The sequence below is a fragment of the Thalia democratica genome, chromosome 1, assembly GCF_965202585.1.
Source record: "Thalia democratica chromosome 1, ktThaDemo2.hap1.1, whole genome shotgun sequence".
Lineage (NCBI taxonomy): Eukaryota > Metazoa > Chordata > Thaliacea > Salpida > Salpidae > Thalia > Thalia democratica.
The window spans coordinates 17,032,200-17,042,311 of record NC_139165.1 but is presented as its reverse complement, the minus strand read 5'-3'; the positions used below and the strand labels follow the sequence as shown (position 1 = coordinate 17,042,311).

The window sequence follows — 10,112 nt, the reverse complement described above, 5'->3', positions numbered from 1 at the left end:
CATATTTTTGATGACAGTTGTTTTTTCGTTTTCCGGTATAAAATTAACTATTTAAGAAATAATAATATATTATTATATAATATATAATAAGACTATTAGATTATTAATTATATTTAGAGAAAATTTTATTTTTCACTACTGAAAAACTATCATATTTTTGATCACATTTTTTAAAGCGAAATATTCTTTTGGTTTGTCAGACCTGCCAATAAGTAATCTTACAAGGCATTTGTGTAGTTGTAAAATTTTTTAAAATTTCATAAACAAGTTGTGTTACAACGACTTATAGACAAAAGGATGAAAAACTAAGCGATGATGTAATTTAAAGAATTTCTTCTGATATTTAATAAACAGTTAACGAGCATATCATACGCTGCGTCACTAATTACTTCAAATTCTCTAAGCTTGAAAATTAAAAAAAAAAAATTCTAGCGTTTGTTCAAAACTGTTTGTTTACTTTTTTTTTCAATCGTTGTCGTTGTTTGCAACTGTTTTTGGATAAATTTAATGGATTGACAACAAAAAATTGAATTTAATATAGAAAAACACAAATATTGTTATAATTTGTACTCAAACTAGATTTATAACTGGTGTTTAAAAATTATATATATTTATTAAGTTTATTTTTATTACAGTTAGCTTTTAGTATATCACAAACTAATTTACAGTTGGAAATGTTACATAGCCCAATGATTGGTATGCGGTTATGTCGACGCCCTATAGTTTTAAAAAATATATCTTTGATATAAAGCAATGAAAATATTTTTATATAATCAAACATTTATTAGTATATTATTTTCAAGATATTATGACTAATTTGCTTTTAAGTGAAATTTATAAAACATCAATTAATTTTAGTTCGTAGTAAAACACAACAAAAAAATACCTAGGTTTGCTTGTAAACCTAAAGTTGCTTAAATGGTAACTACTTTAAGTTCAAAGCAAACCAATACCTAAGTTAACTTTGCTTAAAGTAGTTTGCTTTTTAGGTAAATGTTGCTACAGCAGTACAATCATTTGAAAACTAATCAAAAATTTTAGTCAACTGCGTTAGTAACAGCTTACAAATTACCGGAAGTGTTGGAGTAAACTCGCTTAATACTCAAATGTGCTTGTTTTTAAACACAACACAGTTTAACGAGTTTAAGCTGTTTTAAAAATGTTACGTCACAAAACACTTAACAAAGTAAAGTTTTACGATTTACAACGAAACTTATTAAAAAAAAATAACCTGAATATTAACCTAGAAACTTTAAGCTTTAGGATGGTTTTCATTTTAACCGTAGAAAAGCATTTAATATGAATAAACTACTTTTTTCTACTTTAATCTTATTAAACATTTTTAAAACATAATTTTTTAATTTAGTTTTATTTAAATTAAATAGTACATCAACTATGTTAAATCTAAATTTGGATTTAAAAGTCTAAACTAAGATTTACAAATTTATTTTTGTTTGTAGTAAAACAGTTTAAAAACTATTTATAAGTTTATTTTAAATAATAATTAACACATTAGTGAACATTTAGAATAAACACATTAAAAAAAACTTTTTGTTTATCTCTAGTTTGTAAACTACAGACGTTATTTGAAATACTAGTTTTGCATTTAACTTAAATATTTTTTCAAGTTTCTTAAATAAAAAATAATATGTTGTTATAAAAGCATGGAGTCAGATCATTTTAAGAATGGTTATCGATTGTGAAAACTACGATGTTTGAAAGTAAATCACATGATTGAAAATAGTAGTTTATAATTTCTATAAAAATAAAATTTAATAAAATTCTCGTATTAAAGTATTTATTCATAAAACTTAGTTTACTTTAAACTCACTTAATCGCAAAGAAAAAAAGAAAACAAAATTCTTATAACTGCAGATTAATCGAGTAAGCCCGCTTGGTTAAGATCTCAACAGCGGTTTCTTGCGAATAAGGCTACCTGATGAGTCCTAAAAAGGACGAAATCTGTTGTAGGATTGTCTCGGATGCTGTTGTATTGGTCTTATGGTAAAGTTCATTAATTATATACTTGAAAAGAAGTTATAAAAAAAAAAATTTTAATTTTGTAAAACTTTTACTTTAATTGCTTTAGATTTACAAATTACCTTATGTCTTTAAATGCAAAACAGACAAAACACATTGATTTTATACTTTTGATTTGAAGTTTTTGAAATCTTAGGAAAGAACTAATTTTTTATTTTTTTTTTTTGTATTCAAAAATAAAAGATTTTTTTTTTAACTCTTATCAAGCCACAAACAAAATAAATTAATCTAAACTTATTTTCGAGCTGAAAAGAACTATTAAATCATTTTTGAAAAATAATACGGCTTTAAAATCATAAATCGCTTTAAGCAATCTTAAAAAAAATATTTGATAGTTTTAATATATTAATTAGTTAATAAATTTACACAAACAGTATATTTTTCAAAGATTTCGTCACTACGTTGCTTTAAACTAACACTACAAAATATCAGTTTATTTGCGTTTGGAGAAACGCAAAAAACAAAACTATTTTATATTTTTTAAAGCGTTGTTTAAACGGTTTTCTTTTTAGGTAAATTTTGATTTCGTTGTACATTTTAAGAACTTAATTGAGGATTTTAACAAGCTTTGTTAGTAACAGCTTACAAATAAAAAAGCTAAAAACCCTGACCAAATTTCTGAAAACTCAAATGCTATTGTACTAAATTAAATTGTTTAAATTTTCTTAAGTACTTTTCATACCTTACATCACTAAATGCAGCAAAGTGCAAAATATAAATCAGTTACATCAAGCTTATAACAAATCTGAATTTAAGTTTAAAATTTACTCTCATTTGCAGTAAAATTCATAAATTTGTCAACTTTTTTTTCTTTGTAACTTGATCGTACCGCGGAATAACTTTGCAACTAACTTTAACGCTTATTTGAAAGACAAACGCCGATATATACGCGTCGGAATGAAATTAACTCCTTAAAATAAAAAAAATGTTTGTTTTTAATACTGGAAGCACGTCACAAAATCTGCGTAAAACAGTTTACAACATCCGCTTTAAAATACGAAAATGAGATGTTAATATCATTACAATACATTTTTATAAAAGTATTATATAATTTTAAAGCTTTGAAACTGTTAAAAACTTACAATAAACAAATATTGCTTTAAAAACTTCAAAGTTCACATTGCACGTTTTTTAAAGTTTGTTTTAGTTACAATGTTCGTCTGGAAAAGCAAAAGTTTATACTTTGAAAATACTATGTAAATTTAATTCGTATACGCAAAGTGTTCACATTCTATAAAAATGTTAACAATATCCTCTTTGGATTTGCGTCTAACTTAAATTAACTTATATTGTTAACAAATGCTTTTAAATTAGATAAAACGTCTTGCATTTGTGATTTTTATTTAAATGCTTCAATATCTTTCTAACACTATTCGTTTAAGCAATATTGTTTAAAATCTATCAAACAAAATTAGTTACAAAATTTTAATTCTAGTTGTTGAGATCTAAAATTTTCCTATCTGCTTTCGGAAATGTTTAAAAAAATTGTCTGAAGAAAATTAATCGGTTGTAAAATCAAGCAGCTTGCATTTAAGATTATAAAAAATCAGCTTCAAATAAATAAAATATACTTCGTCAAAAAACTTTGAACTTATTTTTTTATGGTTTTTTTAGTTTGTATATGTTTGTCGTATAAAATTTTTATTATTTCTATATATATTTCTAATCTGATTAAAATAAAATTTAATTGGTATTCAGAAAATAAACTATTCTGCTGACATATAATATGATTACTTTTATTTAAATCGACATTTTATTAAGCTTGACTTAATTGTTAAATTAAATTTTTTCAATACTAGTTTTACGTTAAGTAAGTTTTAAATAGGTACAATCGTTTTTTATGGTATTTTGCTGTTTGACTGTCCAAAAAGTTTTCTTATTAGCTGTGTTAGCAACAGCTATAAAACAGCTGAAAATATTGATTTGTCTCAGCTAATAAATTACATAATGTATTTTTGTTAATAATAAGCATCAAAGTTTTAAAACCAGCTTTTTAAATGTTACGTCACTAAACATAAAACAGTACAAAACTTTACGAGTCATAACAAAGGTTTGTAACATCAGTTAAGAGTGACTAACTTGAATATTTTTTATTATCTTACCTAAAAATTATTTCTGTAAAAATTTGTAATTATAACAAAACATGCTTAACAAAAATGTAACACGTTTTTATCGATAACAACATAAACTTAATAACAATTACTACACTTATCTCAATATTGGTACTCAATATTTAATGCAATTAGATTTTTTCATTTTTATTTATCTTATAACTTTTGTTGTAATATAGTTTGAAACAAAACCGATAAGTTTCTGTAAAAGTAAAAAAATTAAAAAAAAAATACTTGCTGTTTTATGCTAAAAATTTATTTACAGTCTGTATTTTGTTAAAGCTTTACTAATGTATGTCATTATTGGCTATACTTCTTTTGTTAATTTACAGCGAATTTTCAAAGTTTTTACAAACCAATAGTTTGCTATTTACTAAGAAAATAACATTCTAAATAAAACTTTGAAATTTCAAAGTATTTAGAACAAGTGGTTAAAAATAATTCCTGAAATACATTTTTTAAACTAAAGCGTAAGTTAGCGTTTAAAATTAACAGTCAAATTTTGTTAGAGGTACAATAAGTGATTAGAAAAATTCTAACTTTGATCTCAAGATATTTTGTTTTAATCTGGCTTGACGACTAGTTAAACTGCAAACTACTAGTATTGTTATCTGAATTTGTATAAATATCATCAACCATTTGTAGTAGCAACAACATACAAATAAAAAATGGGCAAAGCACACCACGAAGATGAAATCTAATGAATTGTGCTCATTATATATATTCACAGTAAAACATTTCTAACGAGCATTTTACTTATTACGTCACTAATTACTTAAGAGTTTGAAATCAAAAAAACTTTTTTCTTAACGTTTGTTTTAAGTTATTAAAATGCTTGTTTTTGTCATAGTTTTTAACGACTTTTTTTTTAAGTAGTTTGGCAACAAAAAAAATACATCTTAATAAATTAAAGAAATAATCGATATTTTTTTTACTAAAATTTTAAATAATCAACTAAAAAAATTATAACAGTATTTTTTCTAACTAACAACAGCCTAAATTATTCAACCAAAAAAAGTCTTAGTACCACGAATATGAAATGTTTCTTTTATATTAAGAAGTATGAAAATTTTATTTTCTCAAACATAAAGTTTCATACAAAAAAGAGCTTTTTAAAAACTAATAGTATTTTATTAGTTAATTTTTTCATTGATTATGAAATGTAAACTTGTTTAAAGTATCATATGAAGTTTCTGCTTTTTTTGTTTACTATTTCTATATAACAAAATGGGTTCAAAAACGTATTGAATATTTTCATTGTTCATACTTATTGCAGACAAGCTAAAGTAGTTTTGAATTTAAAATAATTAGTTCAAAATAAATTCCTTTTTTTTTTGTAAAAGTATTACTTTAACTACTTTATAGTTTACACCTTCACCTAATGTTATTAAATATAAAACAAAAAATTAAAATAGTTTAGTAAATTTGATTTATTTTTTCGAAAATTAAAAACAAACTAATTTTTAGCTTTTGTTTTGTATTTTAAATTAAAATAATTGTTTTTTAATTGTTATTTTGAAACAATAATTTATAATTTATTTTCAGCTTTTAAGAACTAGTTAGACATTTGCGAAAAAACGGCTATTTACGTCACAAAAAACTTCAAACAAACTTTTTAAAAAATCTTAAATTATTAAAAATCATAAAAATTAGAAAAGTTTCTTTGTAACAAGCAAACATGTTTTGCAAAGATATCAACAATACGTTCCTTAAAATACCATTTTAAAACTTCCAATTTGACTTTTTTTTTTGAAGAAAAACACAAAAAGAAAAAACGCTTATGATGCTAAAGTGGTTTAAACGGTTTGCTTTTTAGATAATCCTTGTAGTTGCAGAAAACATAAAAATATAATCGAACTTTTTATCAAGCTGTGCTTGTAACAGCTTACTAATAAATTGCTGAAATTCCTGACCTTTTAAGCTCAAATGTACTTATACTAAATTTGTTTTAAATGATTTTTATACCTTATGTCACTAAATGCATCAAAACACAAAACTTTTAGGATTTAGTTCAAGCTTATAATAAATCTGAATATTATTAATTTAACAATATAAACTTGAATAGACTATCACTTGCAGTTTAATGTATTTAAAACAACTTATAAATTATTGTTTAAAGAACAATTTAAAATAAACACCAAGTTCTTATTTTTCAGTTTTATTTTCATAAGTTCTAGTTTTTTATTAATGATGTAAAATAAATTCGAGTTTGTCATGCAAATTCGTTATTTACAAACAATCAGATCGATAAAAAATTAGTGCAATTAAATTTTGGTTAAAGGCCTTGGTACATATAAATAACTGTAGTCATCGATTTACACACCAATATGTAGGAAGTTTTTTGTATTTAGATATTTATTTGTCATAAGTTTTTAAAATGCTTTAATTAAATTCAAGGTAACTCTAATTACATGTAAAGTCTTTGTAACATAATTTGTAGCGATTTTGTACGTTCCCTTCATTATAGAGCAATAAAAATTAGTAAAAAGCCTGATAAAATATTTCTTATGTTAAAAAATGTTTACTTACTTAAAAAAGTATTATTTAAATTTGTTCATACAAACAATTCAAATATTTTATAAGAGAAACACACATTGCTAGAATTTGTTTTCAAACTAGACTTATATCTAGCGTAACAACAATTTGTTTAATTACTTATTGCTAATTTTTTTACTAAGACATCATTTTCCATCTAAATTTTCTAAGCATTGTATTGTTTACTGAACCTTTCTTTAGAACAAAGCGATAAGACATTTTTTATTTAAAACGCTTATATTGTTTTTTACCTTTAACATTTTGTTATTATTATTTTTTACTACATTAATATCCTTCTGCAACATTAAAACACCAGTAAATAATTGAATTTCAAATTATATTTTGTGTCTAAAAATTTTTTAGTTATAAGTTTCTTATGATATCGTATTTAATTCAGGAGTGTTTCTTATATCTTCAGATTGAAGAAAGTATTAGTTTAATGACTGGTACAATTTTACTATCATTTATACTTATACAAACATTTAAATATTTCAAACATTATCAGCTAATTCAGTTTTAATGCAAACACAAATAAATAAAACACTCTCTCAAGTTTTTGTGATAGTTTATACGTATTACACTACTTTTCGTCAGAACTTAACAGTAGAACAATTCTAAAACTATGAATAACTTTTTAAACAAAAACACAAAAAGTTAAAACTAACAAAGTAATAAGCACAATAAATAATCAGTGTAAAGTAATAAATAATTAAACTCAAATACTACTAACGGATAAAAAATAGATAATTAAACTAAATAAAGACACTTTATAATCAAATTCCTTCTGTTTACACAGTTCTGGTTTCTCCAAAAATATAGAGATAGCCTCCAACTTCACGAGATCAAACACACTATTGCAATGATGGATTATTCTAAATCTGGATATGTCATATTTCCTAGCACAATCTCTATTATTTATTAGATGTTCTGCAACTGAAGATCTTTTTGCTGCGTTTTTTGTTGCTATTGTCTTTATTTTAGGTTCTTGTTCGATGAACTTCAATACACAAGCAGGTAGTGTTCTTTTATCCTGGTTTTTAAGTGCCTAGAGGTCTGCCCGATATAGCTCTTTTCGCAAGAGCAATTAAACTTGTATACTACACAACTTTTGTCTTTGTCTGGTATCGGGTCCTTCAACTGCACTTTTAATAAAGATTTTGAAAGAAATATAACTCTTGGAAGCACTTGATTGTAGGATGTTTTTGTTAAGTCTTTTAGTTTGCTCTCAAATACTCGTGATTTTTCTCCAATATAAGGTAGTTTTAATATTGCTGGGAACTTCTCCGGTCCAAATAGTCTAGGTTGGTTTATGTTATTGTGGTGTGATTTTATCACCTTCTTAATCAGATCTGGTGGGTAACCATTTTTTATTAGAATTTCTTTTATTCTCTCAACCTCTGAATGAAGTAATTCTTACGAACAGATTCTGTATGCTCTATGGTACAGCGTTTTGATTAGGTTTACTTTTCGTTTCTTGCTACAAAACGATTGGTAGTGTAAGTATTGCCCAGTGAAAGTTGTTTTCCTATAAACATTCGTTAAGAAGCTTGTTTTATCTTTTATTATTAATATATCCAGAAATGGCAGCTGGTTGTTTTCTTCTACTTCTTTAGTAAAAGAAATCTTTTTATGTAAATAGTTTAATTTTTGAAAAATATCTTCATTTTCACTTTCTGTTTTGGATATGACCAAACAATCGTCGACGTATCTTATGTAGACAACTTGTGAAGACAAGTCGTCAGCAATTTTGGATTCTAAATATCCGATGAAAATATTCGCTAGAGTAGGACCCAAAGGTGACCCCATGGCTACGCCGTCTATCTGACTGTAAATTGTATTGTTGAAATTAAACTGCACATCACTTGTTGCTATTTTCATCAGCTTTATAAAATTATTCTTCTCTAAATTAGGTTTACTTATTTCATATAATTTGTCAGCACTTATCTTAATTGATTCTTCTAGTGGTACATTTGTGAACAATTGCTTTACGTCAAAAGGTGTTAAAACTGTATTAGTTGATTTAGCATGTTTGATCTTTTCGATAAATTCAAAAGAGTCTTTTACAACGAATCTTGAGTAATAAGCTAAAACTGGTTCAAATAAAAAATTAAGAAATCTTGCTAATTTGTGTTGTGGAGACTTGATCATCGACAGAATAGGTCTAAAAGGAATATTATTCTGTCGATGATCAAGTCTCCACAACACAAATTAGCCAGATTTCTTAATTTTTTATTAGAACCGGTCAGGATTAATATTATTACGCTAAAAGAAAACTTCTTTTATTGTAGTTATTTTCTTTTTCAGAAGTTAAAAAACAAAACAGTTGTTTTAATTATCTGTACTGATAAGGACCTGTAAGCTCATTATATAAACTTAGTAATGTTATAACATACTTTACATTTAAATTATGGATGATTTTGAATAGATATTCTATCAAAAGTAAAACTTAGTATTTGTTTTCAAAAAATTTTTATCTATGTTTAATTATTAACAACTGTATTCTAAAACTATAGTTTTGCATGAAAATTTAGTTTAAGTAAAATAAATACACATAATTAAGTTTTAGTGTTATTTGTCATATAGTGTTCGATAAACTTTCAATTAGTTTTAAGAATATTAATAAACAGTTTTTCATTACAGCTCTTTATTTTTTCCTAAGCTTAAATTAAAAACTAATCAGCTATTTTGAAAAAAAAATCATTACTTAGTAGATTTTTATCATGTTACTTTTAATAACCAGGAAAAAAGGTTAATTTGGTAGAAACAGGTAGCTTAAACTGGTACTAACTTTCAAAAGGTAATAATTTTGCCAAAATAATGCATCTACAGGCTTCGCTAAATATGTAAAAAAAAGGTTTGTGTTGTACTTTGATTAAAATTGTTTAAACAATGTTATGAATTTTTTATTAAAAATTTTTAAAACTTTTCAATGTTTCTTTTTTCATTTACTTTTTATACTGTTTGATTTTTTTATCATGTTGCTACCTTTTAAAAAACTTACCTTGTCGTGTTTAACTAATAAACTATCGAGTATTCAACTGTTTTAACTAGTTTTAATTGTTTCAAGCAATTTTAATTTTAAAGTAATTGTTGCAGTACATTTTTATTGTCTGAATTATTTCATTAAACAAGCTGTGTTAACAACAACCTCCAAATAAAAATAATTTCAATCTTATTGAAGAAATTTGATACTAACGTTCAAAAAGCCTTCTTATTTGAATTTAGCAATAAACAGTTTCAATGCCAACTTGATACGTTACGTCAAAAAGAAGTTGACAAAGTGCAAGCAAACAACGAAGCATTACTCAAGAGTTACTTATGTATTTTAATCATTGCCTTTGGTTTTTTTTTAAGCCAGACATATTTTATACAATATATTTCATAAGTTCAGTTTTTTTAATAAAAAGTGTTTTAAAAAACATCAAG

General features: G+C 24.5%; 1 protein-coding gene across 1 annotated transcript; it reads right to left on the bottom strand.

Moving 5' to 3' along the window:
- Positions 1 to 7,685: 7,685 nt before the first annotated feature.
- Positions 7,686 to 8,834, bottom strand: LOC145834285 (uncharacterized). The gene is made up of 2 exons (XM_082941679.1): positions 8,357 to 8,834; positions 7,686 to 8,083 (listed from the first exon to the last, which is right to left on the bottom strand). The coding sequence occupies exons 1-2, from the start codon at positions 8,832 to 8,834 to the stop codon at positions 7,686 to 7,688; spliced, it is 876 nt and encodes a 291-aa protein (XP_082797805.1).
- Between the last annotated feature and the right edge of the window lie 1,278 nt (positions 8,835 to 10,112).

What these genes read in the sequence shown, in the direction of transcription:
- LOC145834285 (XM_082941679.1), bottom strand. Translation starts at nt 8,834, where the DNA reads ATGATCAAGTCTCCACAACACAAATTAGCAAGATTTCTTAATTTTTTA. An exon ending in GGTCATATCCAAAACAGAAA is followed by an intron (nt 8,084 to 8,356) that starts GTGAAAATGAAG and finishes TACTTCATTCAG; the next exon opens with AGGTTGAGAGAATAAAAGAA.